Here is a 25,649-nt window from a genome sequence, read left to right on the forward strand (position 1 = left end):
TGACGGCTGCTCTAGAAAAGTCGTGAAACCACAGTTAAGGTCTCGAGGGTCCACGTTATGGAAGACATCCGTGTAACGGGAACTTTTAAGCTCTGAGGCCAGAGAAATGTTTCGGCTGGAGTTGCACGTCACTCGCGAGCTGAAAGCTCGGCGCTGCCGGCAGCCCTGCCGAGCCATCCCGCCTGCGGTGGAGGCCACATCACGTGCACACCGTGCAGCAAACTCACCTTTAAAGTCAGTGAGCGGGGGTGTGTGTGTGTGTTTTCTGTCGCCTGGAACCCCCTGGGATGCGATAACACCACAGCCAAGTCACTTTCTGGAAGCTAAATGTCGGTAATGGGGGGGAGTCACTCCAGAGAGATCTCCTGGCTTTCTGAGGTGGGCTAGATTTAACCGAGACGATGCTCACAAAGCCAAACGGCTTAGGCACGGGAAAGCGAAAAGCAACGGAGAGAAACACTCGAGCAGAGCAAACAGGCCACGGCAGCGCAGGGGCACGGGCAGCTCCGCCCGAAAGGGGGCGGGCAGGGCCCCGCTCCCGCCTCCCCTCAGCGAGGGCCCCGGCCGGCGGCGGCGGGCAGCGCACGTGCGGAGCGGCGCGGCGCGGAGGGGCGAGCAGCGGCGGCTGCGGGGCGGCGCGTGCGTGCGCGGCGGGGCGGGGCCGGGCCGGGCCGGGCCGGGAGCCGCTTCCCGCCCCGCCGCGGAGCACCGCCCCCGTCCCCACGTGGCCAACCGGGCGGAGCAGGCGGCGGCAGCGGCGGCGCAGCCCGGCGGAGTAGTGGCTGGCCGGCCGGACGCCCCCTCGCCCCGTTACTACGAGCCCGCCGGCTCTGTCTCCGCCCCGTGGCCTCTGGGCCCTGCCCGGGGGTGGGGAAACCTCCTCGCTGAGGACCGCCCCCTTCGCCAGCCTTCCCCTCCGGCGCGGCTCCCCCGGCCCCGGCGGGGACTATGCGGAGATGGTCGTCCCGACCCGAGGAAGGAACAAAGAGTCACCGCCGCTCAAGCCCGGGCAGCAGCAGCACCAGTCGCCGGGCGCTAGCCCCAGGAGCGGCCGCGGGCGCCCGCCGCACTCTCCCGGCAGGCAGGTCACCGGCGGGGCCCGCGCCATGCGGAAGGGAGGCGGCGGCCGGCGGGGCGCCAGGAGCGACCCCCAGAGACCCTTCAGGGAGGGGCCCGCGGCCGACGGGGAGCGGGACGTGCTGGGCCGCGGCTCCCTGAGGCTCCTGCGCGGCTGCAGAGACCGGCTCCGAGGTGAGGTGTGGGGAGGCGAGGGGAGAGAGCCGTCCCCTTTCCCCAAATGCTGTCTTCCTTCGCACTCCCTCTGCCCCGGCTCGGCTGGGGGCCCTGCCCTTCCGCCCGCGGGAAGTGGGATGGAGCTCGGTCTCGTCTCCCTTCCCTCTTTCCGGGTGTCGGTAGACTTGCCCGGCGCGGCGGGAAAAACCTTCTTAGCACGGGGTGGCTTTTCGCTCCCGCCTGGGGAAGAGAAGCGGCGGGACGTCCTTCCTCGGGAAGGCAGTGCGTGGGCGGGCAGCGGGGGCGCGGAACGGAACGGAACGCCGCGGGCGGGAAGCGGGCGCCCCGGTGGCCTCTCGGCGTCTCCCGCGGAAGGGAGGCGGGAGGGTTGTGGCGGGCACTGCCTGAGGCAGCGGCTGGCGGACGAGTTGCTCTCTCGCTGTCCCCGTGCACGTCCTCCTGCCCGTTACAACGGGAGGGGGTTAAAGCTGAGAAGACCCACACCAATATTGGCGAGAATTTGGAGCGAGAGGAAGGAAAACGGCTTTTTACTACTTTAGCGTCCTTTGGGGGCGAAATGGGAAACTGTGCTGTTTGTGTAACTCACTCTGTTTAAACAGTCTCTCATCGTGTTGACTAGCTCAGCTTACAGTGGTGGCATGACCAGCTTGTTTCTTGATAACGCTTTGCTGAAAGGATGGAGGATTGCTTATTCTTTAAAAGGCTGACTGAACAGATTTGTCAGTAATGTATCTCTGCAGAAATCCTCTTTTGACAAGTATTTTGTAAAAGTTATGTAAGGAATTAAAAACCTGACGATTTGTGTAGTCCCCTTAGTAGTCTGTGATGTTTAAAGCTTTTATGTGTAGTTACTGACTCGCTGTATGAGATTTCTTTCAGCATTTTTGAAGTTGTCTCATCAAGATTTTTTAATGTTGCAGACTTCGAACAGGCTTCCTTTTACAGAGGCTGTTCTGAATTGATGCTTGAAGTGTTTGCTTTCTTTTGACAGTATTTGTTGACGGAAGGAAGACCTTTATCGTAAAAGCTGATAGCAAGATGTGGCTCACTTTCCTTCTGGGTAAGTAAAAGCATACAGGAGAGGATGGAAATACTGTCCTTTTAACCCTTTATTTTCTCTGGAGTTGTAAACTGTATCAAGATATATTTGGAAATGTAACTTGTAAAACCAAAAGAGCACATACCTTGTGTTAAAAAGAGACAAGAAGTAACTTTCTACCTGGTAACTTTTATAAAACTGTTATTATAGAAGTTGATGTGGTATCAGAACATTTCTAGGTAAATAATTGTCCAGATATCTATGAATCTCTCATATGCAGTCACTAATTTCCAGAGGGGAAAAAAAAAAGCAACTCTTACTGAGCTATGTAATCAAAACAGCATGTTTTGGAAGAACATACGATTGCAGGGGGATGGAATTCTTTAGGGATATTTCAGAGTAAGTAATAAAATAGCAAATGACCAAAGTCTTAGAAAAAAGCAGCTGAAGTACTTGCAAAATGAAATGGGAAATGCATTCCTAAAGTTAATAAATGTTAAATAACAGCATATTTGTCAGATGTGCAATTAGATATACTCTCTCGAAAGTGTTATATTAAAAGGCTGTCAGGGTGTTTTCCAAAGACACTGGTACTATTAATCACACCACCAGTAGTGCTTGTTGCCAAAGGGAGTTTCTTCAGTTTGATGAATTACATTGCGAAGTAGTGGCAGGGAAACAAGCCTTAGCTTACAAACTAGTTGATGAATAAACTGTCCTGAATTGCTTTGCTTACCTCTGTTTATTCAGCATTTCCGAGACTAGTAGTTACTTAAATGACATGGGAACGTTAAACTGATGGTCAGTGTTGAAAAGTGCTTTCCTTTGATTGAAATTTGAGAGCAGATTAGATACAGAACTTTATAATTTCTGGAGTTTGAATTTGACTGTGAAGTCCAGACAACTGATTACATATTTCAGGGAGCTATTTCTGGTTTTCATAGGAGTCCACCCTTAATAGCAAAGTATGTAATAGCATATGGTGTTTGCAGTAGCAAAGAAGGTGCATGCACTAAATATATGAAAGAGTACTTTTTGATTAGTTTTAGTGGCACTTGAATTTTGTTGAATTGAGGCCTTATTCTTGAAAGCATCCTTCCTAAATTTCATAGACTTGCACATTGGAATATCTTGACTGCGCTGCAGAAGCAGTCAATGCTTACCCATTCATCATTGTTCTCAGTCCTGCTTTATTCCTATCTAGTTACTTTGGGGATACAAAGTATTAATCAGTTTCTAGTATATTTCACATCCTGTTGCATTACATTGTCTCAATATTTGTTCTTTTGGTAAGTGAATTCTGTAGATTATGGCTTTTTTCCTTCACTAGTTAATATCCAGAATTAGAATGCTTTTTTATATGCCATTCATATTGCTTTTCTTAGACAAGAACACGGGCTAAAATAGGAAGTCTGAAGACTAAACTATCAGATTTTACATAATAGCCCTAGTCTGCAAAAATCTGATCATATGCTTTGCTTTTAGGGATTTTTAGGTTGAGTGAGAAAATGGCATCTGCAAGTTCAAGTACAGAGAAGCTGTAAAAGTCTTTGTAGCGTTAGGACTCTAGTATTCCTCTCCTGTCATCTTCTTTCCCTCCCAAGTAAGGACATTAATGTGGGATCAAAGGATGGTAATTTAAGAGAGCTGATCTGCATGCTTACCACCAGAAACTAGCTTAATGTAAGTCTGGATGCAGTCTGTTGAGAAATGCCGATTTGAAGTCAGAGTGGAAGTCTGTGAATTAAGTGCATTATGTCTTGAAATATAATTACACAAATTGCAGTGTGATTATTAAAAAAAGTCTTAATTTTATACTTACAGGAGACTGATATTGTGAAGTTTTATGAAAATGTATGTTAAATTTTCCAAAAGAACTATGAATCTGTTTACACTTAATACATTGATTTTAAGGCATTTACTCAAGTAAAGAATTAGATTTAAATGTATTGTTTTCTCTGTGAAATAAGTAGTGTGTTTGAATCTGAAATGTCATTTCCATATTAACAGATAATTTATTTGCAAAAGTAAAATACTATATATTTGGCTTATTTAGAACCACATGAATTTGAGATCATTAACAGTACTGGTAGCTAATGGACATTTATTTTGACTTGACCATAGATTCTTACTAAACATGTAATCTGTCTTAAAATTGCTTTGGTGTTTTTTTATATAGTTGAGGTGTGTATATATGTAAATGCATTTCAGCATCTAATCTTGTTGGGAATCTTAGAAATGTTGCTGAGAAATGAAATAATGCCTTGTGAGTAATAACTCAGAAAGGTATGGACTGCTCTGTTTCTTTCCATACAATTACTGCAAAATGTGTTTGTTTGTGGAATATGGTTTGCTGTGCTGCCAGTAGAATGTGCTTACCTGGAATTCCATATCATATCCTTACCTGCTTTTCTGAAGAAGGAATTTGCAGCTGACCGTGAGAACTAATGGAAATGTCCTTAGTATAAAAAGGCCCTGTATCTACTGAAACTTTCCAAAGACATTGAATTCCACTTAATGTGAAATATACTCTGCAATCCTTTGGTGTTGTTTTTTTTTTTCTCTAATAAAATCTATATGTAAAAATGTAAAGTTTTAAATGAAAGCTTGTGGTATTCTTTTTCTAACTGAAATCCAGGCTTCTCTTTGAGAAAACTACTTCAGTGACTGAAGTGGAGCTGAAAAACTTAAGGAAGTTTCAGTGTGGTATTGTACAAGCTCAACTACTATGTGAAGTATGTAACTTGAGGTAAATGTTAAATTGTGTAGACAGGTAGTTTATAATTCTTTTTCTCCCCCTTAGGTAATTGTTTCTTTTTTTCTTCTTGTCTTGCCCAGTTTCCCCTCACACATCTTTGTATACAAAACTGTAAATAATATTAAAATTGAGGTTCATAAATACAGTTTGTTGCATTATGACCTGTGGTCACGATGGTACTGAGAACTGCCAGCAGTGGCATTGTGGTGACAATGATAACAAGTACTTGCTAGCAGCAGTGCTACCAGGCTCTGTGTTGAAAGGAAATGTGGTTTGGGAAGCTATGTACAAGGCCATGAAGTGTACAGTCAGTCCACAGCTCTTGCAGATAAGGTGGGTGTTTCTGCAGGCCTGTGGTTGCTGCGGGATGGAGGAGGTGTGTGAGGATCAGCACCCTGGAGAGGGGCACGACACTCCACACCTGCCGGGCCGTCGGCGCGGAGGGCGATTGTCCTGCTTGCTTAGGCTCTGCTCCCCGTAGCCTGCGGGAATAAGAGGGGTCATCATTAACCATAAAGATTTCCCAGTCTGCCTAGAGAGCAACCAAGACATTTTCAGTCTAGAAACAGCACAATGGTCCCTTTAAATGCCAACCCTTTATCCCTCACTCCGCCTGGCTTTGCTTCTGTGGTGAGCACTGTATATGACTTATTTCCTTTGTCCCTCAGATTACCTCCCTTGTTTTGTACCTACACAACAACAATGCAGATAGTCTCCAAATGGACAAATTGAATGTTATTACATGCAAAGTCTACCTGTTTAGCAATGATAGCCTCACTTAGTGACAACCAATAGGAGTCTGTTTGGATCTCTCAAATTTACAGGTTGATGTACTCTATAAATTAAATTTTATGATCTTATTAGGAAAGAAAACAGACAAACATGAGAAACAAGGGCTCAGTCCACTTTGTACAGACTAGTCCAACTTGGGAATTTGCTAACTCATCACTTATGGCATGAGGTTTCTAACTCACAAGTTCTTCAATTCACAACTAATAACTCTAAATTGTGCACCTATGAGCAATAGGTGATGACGAAGTGCTTGTCTGCTTTCCTCTATTGTGATGCAGGTGTCCCCTGTATCACAATGTGAAACATAAAAACCTCAGCAGTCCAGATCTGCTTCAGAAACTTTTTGAGTGAGCTAGTGTCTTTATGCCTTTGAGCTTCTAAGTTTGGCCTGTACCACTCTTATAAGTTAGCAGATTCTGAACAAACTGCCAGACAATCAATATGTGAAGATTATAGCTGCAGGAGACAGCAAGCTGCAGGTGGCAATGGCTGCATAGTGACCTTTAGCCCTTTGACCACCAGATACTACCCTTCCTTTGACCTAACAGTGCTGCTCTTAGCATACATCAGGCCTTAGCATGAGCTGTGTGTTAACCTAAATCTGAGCAAGGAGTTGAGTAAACAGTCACAGTAGGTATCTTAAAACTGTTAAAAACATATATGCTTATTAAAAATATGCTGCAATGGGTGCATTAGATTCTGACGATCAACTTGAATGATGTAGGATATAGATGGAAACGTTGCCTGTTGCCGCATTTCAGATTTTCAAAGAGCTGGTCATGAAAGTCAATCCTGGAGGCTGAGTACCTTCTGTGCCTCACTGAAGTGGTGTTGTAATTACTTTCATGAACATGATTTCATGTTCAATTTTTTAAAAGACTGAGTAACTTGACACCTTTTGTTTCCTTTTCAGCTGTTTTTGCAGGATTCCTACATTGGTAAGGTTAAATTTATTGCTTGAAAGTAATATGGCATTTAAGAAAAAAATTGGTTTTGACTTACATTTAGATAAGGTATTGGGGTAATTTAAATTTAGGTCTTTCAGAACCAAATTGTTGTCTCTAAGATGGAATAATTGTGAAGTTGACTTGAAAGGTTTCTTAAGCCTGTTCAGAGAACAATGAAACCTACTTTCCAGAAGGAAAATTGTTGCCTACCTATACAAATTGAGGTACATTACTGCTAACAGACTTTTTTTTACTCTCAGTGCATTTTTAAAATCCAGGAAAATCAACTTTCTCCTTTGTTCTGCGTATTTAGATTCTGCTTTTGTTTCTTAGATTTACATCATGTTTTCTCTGACCACTTCAGGGAAGTCTGGCCAATGTTTTCTTTGTTTACGGAAGAATGGCCTTTCAGCTAGTTTTTGTCAATACAAGCCTTACCTTCTGGGTTCCATCCTATTCACACCCTTCTTTTTTGTAGTATAGACTTGAAACAATAGCTTCTGTAGGGATTTTTTTTTTCTCACCAGCTACTTTTGCAGAGCTACAAAGTAACAGCTTATGCCACTCTGGTTTTGTTCCTTAGCTCAAAAAGAACTATTGATTTTTAGTAGTTTGTTTCTTGCAAATTTCTATTAAAAACCAAGTCACTTGCACTGCTATTTCCGTCCTTTCTAGAGATGAAGCTTCTATTGGAAATGGAAAGTTTTGACTCCAAAATTATTTATGTTTTTTTCTGGCTCTTTTTTTCTACCTCCCCATCCCATAGTTGCAACTTTATATAAATATTCTTTTGATGGTAAGTGCATCTGCATATAATGGCAGATAATAGCATCAAAACACAAGTGAGGAAAGATTTTTATGGGGGGAAAAAAATGCACTACTTCTATTTGTGCTGTTCTTTTCACCAGGTTTTAATCTGTGATTCTTTTCATTTGTCAGATGTTTGAATTTTCTTTCCCAATGTCTAGACCTGATAGTTTTAATAACATTAAAATTTTGATCATTAAATGTCTGTGCTAAAGTTAAAATACATTACAGTATTATAACTAAATCCATGATAGAATTTATTAAATGCTCTAGAGGTTCATATTTTTTCAGCTTAAAATAATCTGAATAGAGGAGAATGTTGGTGTAATATATGAGCCAATTAAAACAACAGTTTGGAAGTAAACCACGGGCCTTCACTGAATGTTTTGCCAGTTCTTCTTTGGTATATATGACTTAATAAAGGGCTTTAGAACCTGTACTCACTTTTAATTATGATTATTTTTTTAACAGGTATCACATAACAACTCTTTTTGAAAATGACCGTCACTTTTCTCACCTGTCGACGCTCGAGAGAGAAATGGCTTTTCGCACGGAAATGGTTAGATTGTGTTTCAGTGATTGGAAAACTTGTCTGTCATCCTGTGATTATGTGCTTTCCAAAATTTCTTAGTATCTTCTGCATAAATAAATATGTCAATATCTTGCTATTAACATGCATTACACTTTTACATGCAGAACGTTTGTGTGTCTTGCAGCTGATCACTGTGCTTTTAACCTATTCATCGTTGACTTATTTAAAAGTCTGATTCTAGAGGACCCAAAATACAAAACTTCTAAGTGCCTTGTATTTACTTTCAACTATGGTCTTGTGCATCATTTAAAAAAACCCTTTTTATACAGATTTTGGTTGCTTTTATTTTGAGAATTGAGAAATCCTTAGCTAGTGCATAGTTACCAGCCCAAATAAGAGGTTTCCAGGTGGACTGTAAAATAAGGTAGAGGAAACGCACATTACTTGTTTCATTTGCACTAATAAAGGAAATTTGAAGAACTAGATAGTCATCTTGTGTCATTTTGTTACATTACCAAATTTAATTTAAAGCCAGAGCTTGTATATGGCAGTGCGTAAAGCAGAAGTGACCTCTTGTAATTGTAAATAATGGTTCTACTCTCCTATAGGGTCTTTATTACTCCTACTTCAAGATCATAATTGAGGCACCATCATTTTGGAATGGAGTATGGGCAATTATGAATGACAGACTAACTGAATATCCATTAGTGATTAACACCTTACAAAGGTTCAATCTCTACCCAGAGGTGAGTTATGTTTTAAAATTAGTATCTTCTGATAAATCTTTGGTTTCTTTAGATTTGACTATAAATTTATAAGAAGTGTTCTTTTAGAAAATGTGGTTGTAAAGGTGTAGTGACTAATGAGGTGTTGCTTAAATGCTCTATTTTAGCTCCAGATTTAAAATGAGAAAGTTACTTCATACATTGTGATCAATTCTCAGACTTAAAGTATGTCCATTAAATGTGGATACTTTCTGGGTCTTAGTATTTTGTGCCCTGAAGTTGCTATCCAATTTTATACTTCTTGTCTTTTGTTCTTTTCATTGAAAGCGAGTTGCTCACATTGTGTACTTCAGGAAATATAACATAAGAAGCATCTGTAGTATGTGACAATAATGCCTGCAGTGATACAGATACTGAGTGGTTCTTTTGGCTTGCATTTTGTGTAGGACCATAAAGTAACCACATCACAGTTCAATGTGGCCCTAAAATCTGTGAGTGGTAACAGTTCACTTACATGTTGTGGAAGAAAGTCCTCTGTAAGACTGTTGCAGTTTTGTACATACTTGCTGTTAGAGTTGGTACCTGGTTAGATTACATTCCTCCTCTCTTTTTTTGTTGTTTTACTAGAAAGAACATGTCTTATGATTTTACTAGAGTGTCTCAGGTATTTTGGAAAAGGAGATTTCCTTTGTTTAGTGTACATTTCAGTAACTCCTTGTATCAGCACAGGGTTTTGGTTTTTTTTTGGAGAACCAAGGACTAATAATGCCTGTAATTGTTGAGTACTAGCATTTATAGTCTTCTGCTCTGAACAGAGCTACTTCCAGGAACTATATATATATAGGAGATATTGGCTTGTATGTTTCATTTGCTTCTTAGTTTTTCCAGGGCAAGGAATTAAATGGTATAGATGAATACTTTTTGTTGTGCTCTCACTGATTTGGGGTTGGTTTGAGACTTTTTGTCTGTTTTCTTGCTTTTTGTTTTGTCCATTTAACCCTGAAAGGATTGCAGTTCAGTTCTACAAATGCAACATTAGGAACCCGTGCTTTATTTGAATACTGTGAAGTTATTTCTTTTAGCTTAGAAGGATTTACTGACTTTGGTTAAAGACTGACTTGCAAAAAGGAAAGTAACTGGTCAAATGAACTTCCTCTTAGAGAGTCATCAGTATCACTATGAAAGATGACTAAGTAAATTGGATGATGAAATCAAACTAAGAGCAATGAGATATAGCGTCTGACATTCTGTAAGAGCATTAGTTGGATTGCTGTGCGAGATGTGTCAGCTTCTCTGCTCATTCAGAGTTTTCTAGGATTGTACTGGCTCATAGAATTCATCTTCTCTGTGCCTGTGTGGGCATGCAAAGTGGACAAATATTCTCTTGTGCTCCTTTCCATTATTTACTGCTTGATGTCTAGCCTTCCTATAAATATATTTTGAAAAAGCGTATTTCTTGAGTACTCTGTGACATAACTACGTCTATAAAAATGCCAATAACTGCAACTTGAAGTATGTTCTCCCAATTTATCTAGTTTTACTCATGATTATAATGAGGCTGAGTGGTGGGAAGATGCTTGAAATTTTTCCGTTTGGTATTCAGTATCCACTCATGTTTTCTGAGAGCATCTCGTTTCCTGTTTGATATTTTAGGATCTTTCCATTTTTTCCAGCCCAATGGTAGCATTAAGACAGAATTTTAATAAAATATTTGTTTGTTTAGCAGATTTAAAATGAATTGCCTCAAAAATAGCCTTGAAATCCAGTTACTGAATAGGATGCTAAACCTACTAAGAAACACAGAAAAATTCTGTTGCTTATACAGCCAGTACTAGCCATGAGAGCTTCAGAAGGAGAAAAAAAAGTAGAGTCCATAGTAAACACAGAATCATAGAATGATAGAGGTTGGAAGGGACCTTTAGAGATCATCTAGTCCAACCCCCTTGCAGAAGCAGGTGCACCTAGATCAGGTCACACGGGAACACGATCAGGGAGGTCTTGAAGACCTCTAAGGAAGGAGACTCCACAACCCCTCTGGGCAGCCTGTGCCAGGGCTCCCTCACCCGAACAGGGAAATAGTTTTTTCTTATGTTTAAATGGAACTTTTTGTGTTCCAGCTTCATCCCATTACCCCTTGACCTGTTGCTAAATACAACAGAAAAAAGAGATGCCCCAACCTCCTGACATCCACCATTTATGTGCTTGTAAATACTAATGAGATCACCCTCAGTCTCCTCTTCTCTGGACTAAATAGCCCCAGTTCCTACAGTCTTTCGTCATAAGGAAGATGCTTCAGTCCCCTGATCATCTTGGTGGCCCTGTGCTGGACTCTCTCCAGCAGTTCCCTGTCCCTTGTGAGCTGAGGAGCCCAGAACTAGACACAGGACTTCAGATGAGGCCTCACCAGGGCAGAACAGAGGGAGAGCAGAACCTCTCTTGACCTGCTGACCAGACTTCTCTTGATCCACCCCAAGATGCCATTGGCCTTGTTGGCCACGAGGGCACGTTGCTGGCTCATATTTAGCTTATTATCAACCAGGACTCCCAGGTCTCTCTCTGCAGAGCTACTCTCCAGCAGGTCAATCACTACATCATCTGTGTATATTATAATTACAAGCAAGAAAAAAATCCCAACAACTGTCAAAAGCAACAAGTCAATCTTTGTAGTTGTATAATATTATAATCTTTATAAAGTCTTGATTTTTATTTTCCAGGTTTTGCCACCTAGTTGGGTTGTTCCAATACATGTGGTAGTGGTTTCATCTGTGATCCCTGAGGCAGAACGGTAGAGAGCTAATGTGGTCATTTCTGTGGTATAGAGATAATGCATTAGGTTTACTCTCTGACTCTCCATCATTAAAGAACAGTTGATATTTCTGTATGTGGCAATGATGATGAAAATTTGAGTTTGAATGGTGAAAGTTGCAAAGACCCATGTAGTTTGCATTGAAGTGCTTACTCAAAGGCAAGTAGTAAAAAGAGTTGACATTTCTATGTGCTTTTACAGCAAAGGACTGGCCTGTCCCACAGAGATCTCCTGGATCTGAGAGCCAGTCTTGTGCTCTGTAATAAGGAAAGTCTGTGGAACCTGGGGCTTTTTAGCCTAGAAAAGTCTATGGAGGGATCTCGTTAACACTTAAAAATACTGAAAGGATGGAGGATGGGGTGACACTTTTTTTCTGTAGTGTTCAGTGACAGGACTAGGGGTAATGGACATAAGCTGGAACACAGAGTTCCACTCAAACACAAGGAAAAAAATCCTTGTGTGGGTGAGAGAGCCTTGGGACGTGCTGCCTAGGGAGGGTGTGGAGTCTTCTTTTCTGGAGGTTTTCAAATCTACCTGGACGTGTTCCTTTGTGACCTGATGGAGGTGGACCTGCTTTAGCAGGGGATTGGGCTGGATGATCTCTAGAGATCCTTTCCAATCCTGACCATTCTGTGATTCTAAGTTTGACATTTACTTCCTCATCTGATATGAGACAGTAGAAATTTCAAAACCACTGTTGTGCTCGAGTTGACCTAGCAATTTTGTATTACTGATTTGCTTCTGCTTTTATGTCCATGTTAACTCTTTCATATGAAGTAGCTTTTGGCAAAAAATGCTTCTGTGTTTTACCTAACCTGGTACCTTGTTAAGGAGTATTCATGTCTGGTGACTTCTGGAGCAAATGTAAGCACTTGTGATATAAAAAGGTTAAGTTAATAAATTAATAATTGATATTTTTTCAACAGGAGTTCAGCAAGAATATTTATGTGCTTAAGGTGATGTTAGCTTCAGGGCTGATGGTGCAAATATGGTGGACAGATATCTCTAAGCTGCCATATAAATTCTGTTGGCAGCATACAAATCACATTTGGGTGACAGTGATAGGACAAGGGGCAATGGGTGTAAACTGAACACAAGAGGTTCCAAAGAAATACAAGGAAGAATTTCCTCACTGTTCAGGTGAGGGAGCACTGGAAGGGGCTGCCCAGATGGGTTGTGGAGTCTCCTCTGGAGACATTCAAAACCCACCTGGTTGAGTTCCTGTGTGACCTACTCTAGGTGATCCTGCTCTGGCAGGAGAGGTGGACTAGATGTTCTTTCAAGACTCCTTCCAGCCCTTGAGATCCTGTAATTCTGTAACAAGGAAGGATTTGGGTTTGGTTCATCAGTCCTGTGGTTGTCTATCCAGAGATGTGTTAATGTATGCACACAGACACAGTCAGAAGTGCCAGGGCACAGATGTTCAGAAAGCCTCCTGGAATTCAGGATAGTATACTTTGCAGGATGTAATGTTAAATCAGGGAGTCTTGGTCTAGAAAGATATAAAACTTATATTATGAGAGTGTAAAGGCCACAGATGAAGTGAGCCATGATGATGGAAGCCTTGGTATTAAAAATTAATGAATTATAGAATTTCAGAGCTGGACTCTGCACTGGAAATATAGTCTTAGCAGTGCTGAGTAGGGCAGAAGGATTACCTCTCTTGTGCTGGTGGCACACAGCCAAGGCTACATTTGTCAGTCTTTGCAACAAAGGGTTATTGTTGGCTCAAGTATGTCTTGTCTACTAGGACTCACAGGTCCTTTTCTGCAAAACTGCCTTCTAGCTAATCAACTCCAGTCTGTACTGATGCATAGTGGTGTTCCTCCCTGGTGCAGGACTTGGCATTTCCCTTCTGTGAAGTTCCTGTTGGCCCATTTCTCTAGCCTCTCGAGGTCCTTTTGACAGCACAAGCATTAACCACTCCTTCCAGTTTTGTATCACGTGCAAACTTGCTGAGGAGATTCTTTTATGCCATCATCTAGTCTTAAGATGGAGAACAGAATTGGCACCAGATTAAAAAAAAAAAAAGCCATCCACAGCTGCCTCCTCTTCTACCAAGACAGTCCTCTGAGAAGGTTATGAAGTTGGGCAGGCATGATATCCCTTTTCTAAATCCATGTTGACTGCTTGCAATCACCTTTTTGTCCTTAGTATGTTTGGCAGTAGTTTCCAGGAGGATTTGTTATTTTCCTGTTATTATTATTATTTATTAGTGTTACTTTATTGTTATTAACGTTCTCAGACATCATGGTGTAATTACCTGTGTTTCTTTCCTACCCTTCTTGAAGATAAAAGTGATATAAAGAGTTTTATTAATTACATGGGGAAAGAAAAGAGGGACTCATCCTTCCTGTACGTGTTTTCTGTGACACAGGGCTGAGTCAGCTAATACTGCAGTGCTGAAACATATTTTCAGTCTGAGAACCCCTGGGTTATAACTTTCAAAGCAGCTCAACTAGAATGGCCATATTACTCATTTATGAACTCTATAAAGTCAGTTATATCCTGACAGAATAGCTTGGTAGCATTCACTGGTGACTGCTATGAGATGAGTTGTCATTTTTTGATGTGTAAAACACTGATGTTTTCTGTGTCAGGTGTTGAATTTAATTTGGTTGTTATTGTAAGAACATTATGACCTTTGCCTGAAAAATCAAAATGCTATCATACATTCCATCTGGAAGCTCTTTCTAATGCATGCTTAAATTTAACCTATCAAAATTTATCTGAGTCACAGCTCTATGAAGATTTGGTCTGTTAATACTCTCGCCAGGTGGAAAAAAAATTAATTTGTTTTAGTGGATTTAATTTGGCTAACCGTTCTCTGTCAACAAAACCTGGGATTTTAATATGTGAGAAACAAAAATAGTTAAACGGGGAGCTTTCCAGACAATGTTGAAATATATTTTTCAAACACTGCAGTTTGATGCATGAAATCATTTCTGTTCTAAGTCGGGCATATTATTAGTCTCATAACGAACACTTGATCTGTTAGATGCCTTTAGAAAATTACAGTAAAAAATGCCAAGTAATTGAGAAATTTTGAGTCTTAAAATTCCTGTTGTTGTGAGAGGTTACCTTGGGCATTTGAGCTAATCTTGAAGATCCTTTTCAGCAACTTGAAATCCTGTGTTCCACCTAGGTGGTCCTCGCCAGCTGGTACCGCCTCTATACTGCCCTTACTGACTTCCTCGGTGTATCGACAAAGACATGTTGGACTGTAAACAGAGGGAAAGGGCTTAGTCCCGTTGAAAGCTGTGAGGGTGAGTTGTGTATTATTCTAGTTTCTTCCTGGAAGCATAGAATGGTGGCGTTATGTATTTCAGAAGTGATAAATATTCCTGTGTCTTTATCACTGATATGCTCCTGTTTGGCTGAGCCTGTGTTTATGGCAAGTTCACAGGATAAGTGAGAACTGTGAAAAGAAAGTACTTTTAAGAACACCAGAGATGAGAATGTGGGCTTTGCATATTAGAAAGCTCCTCCTGCTGAACTGAACTCCTATACTGGACTTCAAAACTTCAGTTGTAGCTGAGTCTTCACATGTTGGTCTCTCATAAAAAATAAGATGTCCTAATGTAATTAGACACCACTGTACATGTATCAACTTTCTATAGCTTCTATAGAATCCCCAATACATTCCAAATACCTACACTTCAAAAACCTCCTCTCTGTATTTCCACCCCTCACTGCAACTTGAGGAGGAAGGGGAAAAAGGTAACCACAAGGCTCCTTTGTAGATTAAGTCTTATGTGGTGATTCTGCTGGCGAGAGTCCTCTTACTCTTGTTGACCTACTATTCAACTAAGAATTTCCATCTTATACTTTGATGTAGATATGAAAGCTTGGATGCTGCCATTTCCTTGAGTTTTTTTTCCCATATTGAAATATTGGCTTGTCAAGTAAATATTATGGGATAAAAGTACCTTGCTGAGAAGCACTTTTGAGATGGCCTACAGTTGATTAATGCTGAATGATAGACGGTAGCTTGTGAAGTTGTTTCATTTTATCATTCAAAATGTCTTTATGTAGTGACAAGGTAGTGTTTTTCCTTTGCACAAAGGCTGTAAGAACTTTCTTCAGGGCTTGAATGGTACACTTTCTCTAATTTTGCCAGAAGCAATAAACAGTGAATAAATGTATAACTTCTCATTCCTGTTTCTTTGTAAAACCCAAGCCAACAAAGCCACCAACAATGGAGAGTATCGTGTTTGATGTGCGTGTCATCATCTCACTTTAGAGAACTCTCTTGCTGTATTTTCAGCAATGGTGAATAATAATTTCTGCATATGAAAGTATGGAGTTTTGCTACCTTCTCTATAACGAGTAAGGCTTTTTATGCTTTACTGTTGAAGTGATTAGAGCCTGGAGGGTTTAAAGAAATAATGGGAAAGAGAATAACAACAGAAATGTGAACACAGAAGTGTTTGTGAATGAATACATTGAAAGACTTGCATTAATAGAAAATCTCTTGGCTTTCGATGAAGCAAGAAAAGCAAAGAGCATTGTGTGTGAGATGCTTAAAGATGAAATTTACTCCTGCAAGAGATGGGAAGTGAGAGTATAGGGAGTACAAACCTATTCTTAAAAGCTCTGTGAAGTCAAAATGAACACTATAGAAAATGTTAGTGATGTTTATACCTTCTGTATATTTTAGTTTTGTCTTTATAGTGAGTGATTCCCTCTTGGCCTGTTCTTGTTGCTGATTGCCCCAATACTGTGTCTCCACCTCTTTTTTTAGTGTTATAGTATTCTGATTTGAATTTCCACAATGATCTTAGTGACATTAACACTTTTTACCATCTTTCTGTAGACATATTAAGGTAGTGTTCTGTGTGCTATATTATGCTAATTGTATGGTAGTTTATAAGCAATATGATCTCTCTTCTATATTTGACAACACATGTTATCTGTTTGTTTGTTAGGATGGGGAGACCCTGCTTCCTTTTATGTTGCAATGATTTTTCTTTTGAATGGAATAATGATGTCACTGTTCTTCATATATGGTACATACCTCAGGTAAGGCAGATTGTGACTGAGCTGTTTGGCTGCTTTATGGGAAGCTGCCTATTTGTTTGTACAGTAGTAGTGCTTTTTTTTCCATTGATTCTAAAAAAATACTGCAACAGAGAAACTTTTTGCTTAAAATAAAGGATGATGGTGGAAAAAGTAATGGAAAATTTCAGTGAAGTGATATCTCCCTGATGCCACTGGGTTGTGCATAAAACTAAATGCTGTACAGATTTTAAATGGCTCTTGACAGGTTTCTGCTCTTAAAATTATCAGTGTAACTAAGTTTTAAACTAAGTTTGAATGACAGTATACTTGTAATAAGGATGAGAGTTTTCTGAATGCTTTGCCTCAAGTCATGTTGCTTGTCTTTCAATTTTAACTCCACTGGGAAGGCAAAATATTCCAGATAATGCATTTTTCTGGAGATATGTATACACTTCCCTTTTTGTATGAATTTCTGTTTTCAGTGTCTGTCCTTACATTTCAGGAACCATAATACACCTTCATACAGAAATAGACTTAACATTTAGCAGAAAAACAGAAGTGGAAAGATTTTTCTGTTTAGCTCTATTTTCATTTGTCAGTTTTGCAAAAAAAACCCAAAAGCCTGCTACATTTTCCTCTCAGAGATTATTGGTTTTCCCCCTTGTTCCCTGACTTCACTATCTTGTGTTTTTTTTGCTGCTCTCTGAAGCATATGCTGATAGTTCAAATAAAGAATAGTGCAGGGCAGGAGCTGACAGTGAAAGAGGAAGTTGTCTACTGCAGGTATTAGGTGTTTGATGGTAAAGAATATACATTTGTATTCCTTAACACAGGGAATTAATGTCTGTCTCATGATTTGAGGAAGTAGATAAACTTTGAATATTCATATGATTAACTTGTCATTTTTCCCTTAATGAAGGTGCATGGAACCTGTATTTTATATATGAATGTGATCGAAAAGTCAGTAAGGTCTTAATTTCTCACTATTTTCCTTACACTGGGGCTGTGTTGAATGTAAATAACTATCAAGTATTGATAGTAATTCAGTTTTTAATATAAATGATCTGCAATGTAGGTAGTCAAGATAACTAGAATAAAAAAATGCAGTTCTATCAAGGTGTAAGCCACTGGCTATCTCAGATTATGACAAATAACAAGTGACTACAAGTTTCCTACAGGTAGGATTTTGATCGTTTTCATTTATTTATCCTGAAGAATATTCATAGTTGGATGCCAGATTTAGATGAGTGCTTAGTCATTATGTTCCAAGGTTCCTCTCAGTCAAAGCAAGTCAGAATATCTAGGCTTTTCTGTAAGGTGTGAAAAATACAAGAACTGAATCTGGAGTAGTGCAATTCTACTACATTGAAGTAGGTCATCTTATGTATTGGCATAAATCTCCTTCAAAAAACTAATTTGTTTCTGCTATGCATTTTGAAAGGCTGTATCGTAGCCTGACTCGCTTGATGGTGGAAAACCATCCACTAATATTTTTCTCTTCATTCCTGAATTTAACAGTCATAGTTGTTAGCTTATATAACTGTTTTTTTTTTCCCAGGGATTTTTTTTGTGTCCCTGTGTATTCATAGAATGTATAATCTTTATTTTAGCTTTCATTTGCTTTTAGTGTCTCTGCAACTTTGACTAGTGATGGAAGATGATAGGATAGTGGAAGACCACTCCCTTATTTTCCAAGCTAGCATGTGTTCTCACATCTGTGCTTGCTCTGATGAGCCTGTAAGGAAGAGTTGAGCTGTCAGAGAGATAGTTGCTTTTGTAGGACTATTTTTTTTCCTTATTGTATGACTAGTTTTTGCTGGTTAGCTGCCTTCACTAATTTTCTCACAAGGTTAGAATCTTGCCAAATATAGTATATCCCTGTCTATAGTCTCTGGTTATGCAAATGCACTTTGGAGTCTTCTTATACAGTACAAGTTAATCTAAAGGTCTGGGGCATTTCCTGTTAAGATAACTGAAGCAATATGGTGAGAACTCATACCATTTGGTTGGGTTCTATTTGTTTTTTTAATGGATAAAGGAGTGGAATTTGAATGGTAAATTCTGCAATTGTAAGAGTCTGCTTCCCTACCTCACTGTTCTTGTAGTCAAGGGACAGAAGCCTTAAGCTGATTGTCAAATATTGGATCTTGAGGAAATACCAGTAAATTTCCCATATCCCCTCCTGCAGTATTTTGTTCCTTACAGCTCTTCCCCAGATGACTTGAAGCTTCAGCTTACTGTACCCAGGGAGTCGAAAGCCTAGTCCTTCCATTATTCCAGAGTTGACTCTGACAAAGTGTAACTGCTTGAGTCATCTGATGTTGTTTAAAAATTCAAGGTTTTGTAACAATGTTAACCTTTAGTGTCAACTTTGAAATTTTTTTTATGCTTTTGGGTGTCTTTTTGCAAATTTTTAGTTTGTTTTTCTTCTTAAACTAATATTTTTTAACATTAAGCACATTCCTTTAGCCATTTTGAGTTTCAGTGTTGATGCTTTTAGAATTTATGAAAGGAAATGTTGAGTTTTATGTGCAAGAATGCACAATTCCTGGAGATCCTTTTAGCACTTGTTATCTTTAACACTCAGATTATGTGTCCAGAACTCCCTGATGCTGTGTGACCTGTGTATTAGTAATGGGCAAAGGATCTGAGATTTGTGGTTTGTGGGGTTTTATTTAAAGAATCTTAACAGCTGGATCATACTTTTGGTTAGTGGCAAATATGATCTGTCATCCATCCTAGCAGTGCAGTTGTATGCACAAGCACATTTTTTGTATCGCAGGACATGAGTAATTACAAATCTAGTCAAACAAATAGGAACCTTATCTATTGCTGTTTTGAGATAAATTAAATCTAACGTCTTTTGGGTTTAGTGTTGGCTCCTTGGTGCTAATTATTCAATAGGTGAATTATGAACATTCTTAAGGGCTTAAGATACGTTCTCATGTTAAGATCAAAGTAATTCCTGTAAGAATTAAGATGTCTTGCATTGACTACGTCATGCATTAATTTCTAAACAGGTTTATTGAACCTAATTTGATTACCCTAACATAGACTGAGGTTCAGACCAAAATTTCTTGTTGAGTGATTGAGTGTGCATATTCTGAAGTTTCCTGCTCAATATAGCAGGGAAGAAATACTCCATTTGTTTTACTTGATGCTAAACAAACAAATTGTACCTATTTTTCCTGTTTTTTTTTCACAGTGGGAGCCGTTTAGGAGGCCTTGTTACTGTGACATGCTTCTTTTTCAACCATGGAGAGGTAGGTCTGGTCTCTCTCCTCAACCACTCCACCCTTTCTTTTTCTTTAGTTCTTAAAGTTTAAGATAATTCTTATTTCATTAGTGATAGTGATGATGCTTGTATATTAGGATATGAATTCAAAGGGTTTAGGACATAGAATCATAGAAAAGGTCAGCTGAAAGAGACCTTTAAGATCACCAAATTCAGCCTTTGTCCCAGCCCTATCAACCACTAGAGCATTTCCCCAAGTGCAACATCCAACTGTCTCTGAAACCTCTCCAGGGATGGTGACTCCAACACCTCCCTGGGCAGCTGTTCCAATGCCTGACAACGCTTTCAGGAAAGAAATTCCTCCTCATATCTAACCTGAAAACAAAATAGGCTGCGACTTAAAAATGTGTAGCACAGTCCAGTGTGTCACCTTAGGTGTTAAAAACAAATGATTAAAAAAGGAAATACATTGTCAAGTAGTCCTGAGGTTGAAATCTTAGTAGCACAGTGACTTCAAGTTTCAAAACATCAAAATACTCTATTTTCGTGCCCATTCCAGACATAACTGGGCTACATGTACTGTATGAACAAGCTTCAGAAATGGAGGAGGTTTTCTTTAAATTGTTGTGTCTCTTACCAGAAATTCATGAATGTACACACACACAAAAAAGAAAAAGCAAAGAGACTTCTGTAATACAGACATACTACAGCCAGAATATATAGGATTTAGAAAATTGTTTATGTATGTAGAGAATTCTAGTGCTAAACTTCTTTAAGCTGTGTTACAGAAAAAAAACCCCTGTCACTTAAATGTCTCCCTATGTCCCCAGCTAATGCTGTTCATGTCACTGCTTCGTATTTTGGAAGAAAACTCGTGGCTGTTGTTCTGATACCCTTGAGCAGTGTTTCTTTTTCCTTTTTTGAATGTTAATTTTATGCATATTAATTGATGTAAATATTTGTGTTGCTGAAATTGCAACTGTACTGTAAAGATTTTCTGGATGAAAAATAGCTATCATGATTTTTGTTAAGAGTTGACGTTATGTTTTGTCATCTTATTTTACTGAGCTTTACTTGATAGAAAACACTGAGTAAGAATATATAGTTTCACTTAAGTCAGAGATACCTCTATTCATAGTGAGCTTTCACAGTTTTCTTATAAAACAAAACTCTGTGGGATGAAACAGATATTTTATCTTTAATTTGAAATGCTTTTTTCTAAATGTCCTCTGAAGAATTTTCACCCATGGGTGTTATCTGTCTGGTCCAGACCAGGTAAACGTTGCAGAATTTCTCAACTTTATTTTTTGGTGCTATAAGAGGGTAAATACAAAATTTTTGTGTGGCTTTCCATTCTTCTAATGGCATTCTGAAGTGAGGTGGATGTTTTATCCTTTTCTAGGAAATGGTGATGGAATACACGTTGTTTTGCTAAGCCTGTGAAGGTGAAGTGTAACTTCAGAAAGGACTAGTTGAAAACTTCAAAGATGATAGTAGTAATAATGAAAAGAATTTCACTGTGGTACAGGCAGTTTTCCTATCCATAGAATACTCTGTTGGAGAGCTCATCTGTCTCCATGGATGACCTGGGAGGAAAACCATAGAAAATGTGTATTTTGGAGAATGACAGGAAATTAGGTCTGCATAACTCTGCACAGACATAGTCTGGGCTTAGGTAGAGCTCGATGTTGGGTGGCCCTGATTCAAGGTCAATTGTAGGACTTCCTTGCAGCAGTGCAGTGCTACATCTCAGCTGGCTCTTTGTGTTTGTACAGAACCTAATGAAATACCTGAGTTGCTTAATATTGTCTCTATGGAATTATGGTAATATGTGTAGTTACATGTATGCAGGTGGTCTAGTTTCACTGTGGGAGCTGTTGAATCACATGCAGAGGGTGTATGTGCATGCTTCTGTGTATAAAAAGCTGTTTCACTCTTCAATCTGCCTTTGGTTCTGTCGAAATCATCTCACATGTGGCTCAACATGATGTGCAATGGAGCTAGACCAGTTCCTAAAAACTTACTTTCATTTTTCTGGAAGGAAACATCCAAGCTACCTTAGTCTCATCTACAAGACTTGGTATCTCAGATCTACTGCTATAAAAAAGTAGTTAGCCTTCTGGCATTGAGCTAATGGTCCTAAGGCAGTATGCTTTTATTTGTACTGTGCTTCTGCTACTATGTTTTAGTGATTTCAAGCTTAGACAGATCTGATGTATTTATACCTGTAGCAAAGTTAGTCTATAGCCTTGATAAATCATCTGCAAGTGATTGAGTTTAGTATTACATTCCAAATATAGAAGAATAGCATGGGCTACGTAAGTCAATCCACTTTTAAGGTAATTCTTCCTTTTTATGGTTGTATATGCTCATCATTTCTTTCTTGTCTTTATCTCCTCCGTATCAAAAGATTTGGTAAATCAAATGTTCCTGTAGTCTTAAAGAATGATACACTGCTTTGGAATAATCAAGGTTATATTTATTGCTAATAAAAATAATTTAATCTAATCACATCTGTGCAGTCAGCTGAAGACAACACGTTAGTACATATATTTATGAAAGGTTTATCTTAACAGTAATCAGAGTGCAGCTTTTACAGAGAGTGCTTTTAGACAGCAATGACTGTGTTTGATTAATGTGATGGGCTTCTGTGCTTTCATTTATTTTAAGCTATTTCCACACATTTATTTTGCACTATTAATTTAACACATTTGTGAAATAGCGAGACAATAAGCAAGGAATTGTATAATGTTGATTCTAGCGTCTTCTTTAGTAAAACAGTGCTTTAAAAAGTGGTTTTAAGATTATTGGAAGATAAGGAGAAGGAACATCCTGGCATCCTATCAGCTTTCATAGGCTCATTATGGTCCACCTTAAGATGAATGTCCAGTAGTTGTAAAGAAGCTGCTTCTAAGTTTTAGTGCAAATCTCTTGATAACCATTTTGAACCCATTTGTTTATACGTCAAAGGTGACCTGCAAAGTCGCAATTATTTTTCTGGTGGTCAATGCCACTTGCAAATGCTTTATAAAGAGCTGAATATAAATGCTGGAGATGGCAGTTGTAGCTGAGCTATTTACTGTGAACCCTAAGAAAAAAAATGAAAATGCTTTTCAATTGACTTTGTTGTATTATGCTTTGCTTTATTAGGGTTAAAGAGCGAAGTATGTAGAAATATAAGCTCTGTAAGAGCTTAATTTTACCTTTTAGTTTTACCAACCTGTTTTGGAAAGCAGCTTTGGATCTTTTTTTTCTGTGCTGTTGCTAGTAGAAATGTGACATGTTTATAACCTAGAGAACATAATGGAGAGTATGTTGGTTTATCCTTCATATCCTCTCTCCATGTGCTGTCTCTTAAGTGTGGCAAGTCACTATTTGGATTTTTGAATGGTTTTAGTTGCCTGAATGAGTTGTTAATTTCAGCAGAAGCAGGGACAAGCAGCAGCTGTCCCGGCTTTTTTGTTTTTTCAGATGTTCTCTAGCTGCCACATTTAATTTTGGAAAAGCAACAATCTATTTTAATTAAACGGAGTGTCATAGACGTGAAGTCTGGAGGCAACCTGAGTTTGTTTTTTTGCTATATTGAGGCATCTGTGATCATTCATTTTGAACTAAAAATGCCTTGTTTTGTGGAAATGTAGGAGCAAATGTTATCATCTAACCCAGTTCTTATTTTTAGTGCACTCGTGTCATGTGGACTCCACCTCTTCGTGAAAGTTTCTCATACCCATTCCTTGTGCTGCAGATGTTGCTTTTGACCTATATTCTCAGGTACTTCTCCATTTATACTTATCTTTTCACAACATTTTTAAAAAATGAACGTCACAGGACATCGACATGCATTTATTTAAACAATTGTTTAAGCACTTCAGAGTGCTGTAGCAATGATATCATTAACATAGAACCTTTCCTATGACTGTTACATTGCAGACACTGCACCAGTAGAACTGCAGTCATATCACTCATTAAAAGGAAAAACTTTGCAACTTGAAGACCTGGTTAAAATAAAAATCAGAATCACTGTGTTGGCAAATACATATCTAAACTAAAAATCAGAATATTTTTTTGGTTGATGTCACTTCCTTCCCATGAGAAACAAGCTGATGCTCCATGATTTGGTTTTGTCCCTCTTGGCGAGTGGTATGTTGGTTGCACTTAGAATAAGCTTATGCTGTGCAACAGAGGATGCTGTAGGCACCCATAAGCTAGTATGTTCTCACAGCTTTCTATGACTAATTAACTAGTTGAATGATTCAGAGCAAGCTAATTACATAATGCAGGAGTGCTTTTGAGTTCATTAGTCTTGCTTTTCCATGGTTGTTTCTGGCTTGCAACATGGTTATATTACTGTCTTGCCACTGTTCTGAAAAATAAGCGTGATCATTAATACTTGAGGGATTTTCCACCAACTCCATTACATCAGATTTGCAATGTATTTATGATTTAGCTGAACTTTGTGCTTTGAAATCTTAGAATTTCCTTTACAAATCAGTATGATCTAATAGTTCTTGATGATTAAACAAAAAATATTTTATGCTCTTCACTAACTTGTGGTTTTTAGGTGAGGAAAAGATACGTGTTGTCAGGGAACAGATTGTAGAAAGATTGCTAGATTTAATATTTGACAGACACCTGTTAATTTAATGCTAAATGGCGAAGTCAAATGAAAAAAATGAGGAAATTATACTTTCAGCTTAGGGTGATCAGGTAATGACACTTCTTGATTAGATAGATTCACTCCTGTTCTTCAAATCTTGCTTACTGTTGAGAAGTAGGTATTTAAACTAAGCATTTCAGAGTGAGGTTCCAAAAAGGGAATAAAACACTTTAACTTTCTGTTTCTGAGTTACAACTCCTGCTTCAAGAGCAGGTCTGTTTCATGTACAGTAGTATTTCAATGAAATATAGGAACTATCTTTGAATAAGAGACAAGAACTCACGTTCTCCATTATTTGCATTGCTTGTATCGTCATTTATATCATGTATTACTTAATACATTAGACTGATGCTCAGCGTGACTTCCAATAGAAGTTGATCTTCAGGCTTTGTAAAAGCAGCAGGGGAAATTTTTACAGAATTTGGTGACACTTCTGTAGTCTGTCAGGTTTTGTGCTTTTCAGCAGAATGTTTATGGTGTCTTCATCTGTTGGAGGCCGCTTAGTGAAAGTAAAAGCATAACATGTTTCTGAAAGGAACTCGGAGCTAACACAACATTAAATATATAACACTCACAGCAAGACATAAAGAATGGGCTGATTTTGATTAAAGATAAGTTTTGAGTATTTGTCTTTGTCCCCTGCCCTGAAATCTCATTCAAGATTGCTAACAGAAAGTTGCAGAAGGTAAATAGGGAAGAAATGTGTGAGAGACGAGTGAAATCCCTTTCAAATGCAGACTGTTCTGAGAATAGTTGTGATGCCAACTGAAGTGGAAATGGTTATGACCTGACTGTAGAGTCATTACAAGAAGGTCGACCACTACACGTGACATAGATTGGCCCGCTCTACATGCTGCCAGGAGCAGACTTGTTTGGTAATGGGTGACTCATCAAATACTTAATCAGTAAGCATCAGAAGTGTTGTTTTTGGAAGCTGATGGGAAATGGAGATTAAATTTACTTGAGCAGTGTTATTTCTAATTGCTAATATTGCTAGCTAACTTCCAAGGTGACTTTGTTTTTATTGCATTCTCTGTTGTACTTTTCAATAATATGCAAACACCTGTGTAATTTTACTTACTGGTGCCTATTCTGT

At 39.2% G+C, this 25,649-nt stretch overlaps 1 protein-coding gene across 3 annotated transcripts in view; it reads left to right on the forward strand.

Moving 5' to 3' along the window:
• Positions 1-746: 746 nt before the first annotated feature.
• The window catches only part of DPY19L1 (dpy-19 like C-mannosyltransferase 1), a 49,890-nt gene continuing 24,987 nt past the window's right edge, over positions 747-25,649 (forward strand). For 2 of the 3 annotated variants that reach the window (XM_061997030.1, XM_061997031.1), the window contains exons 1-9: positions 747-1,251; positions 2,246-2,314; positions 6,757-6,781; positions 8,069-8,156; positions 8,738-8,875; positions 14,806-14,926; positions 16,589-16,682; positions 19,867-19,924; positions 23,576-23,667. In XM_061997030.1, coding sequence (XP_061853014.1) covers positions 957-1,251; positions 2,246-2,314; positions 6,757-6,781; positions 8,069-8,156; positions 8,738-8,875; positions 14,806-14,926; positions 16,589-16,682; positions 19,867-19,924; positions 23,576-23,667 — 980 coding nt within the window. In that variant the 5' untranslated portion in view covers positions 747-956. Of the gene's footprint in view, positions 1,252-2,245; positions 2,315-6,756; positions 6,782-8,068; positions 8,157-8,737; positions 8,876-14,805; positions 14,927-16,588; positions 16,683-19,866; positions 19,925-23,575; positions 23,668-25,649 lie in introns of those variants that run through there. The other variant, XM_061997032.1, reaches the window with a different exon arrangement.

The sequence above is a fragment of the Colius striatus genome, chromosome 5 (assembly GCF_028858725.1).
Source record: "Colius striatus isolate bColStr4 chromosome 5, bColStr4.1.hap1, whole genome shotgun sequence".
NCBI classification, from domain to species: domain Eukaryota; kingdom Metazoa; phylum Chordata; class Aves; order Coliiformes; family Coliidae; genus Colius; species Colius striatus.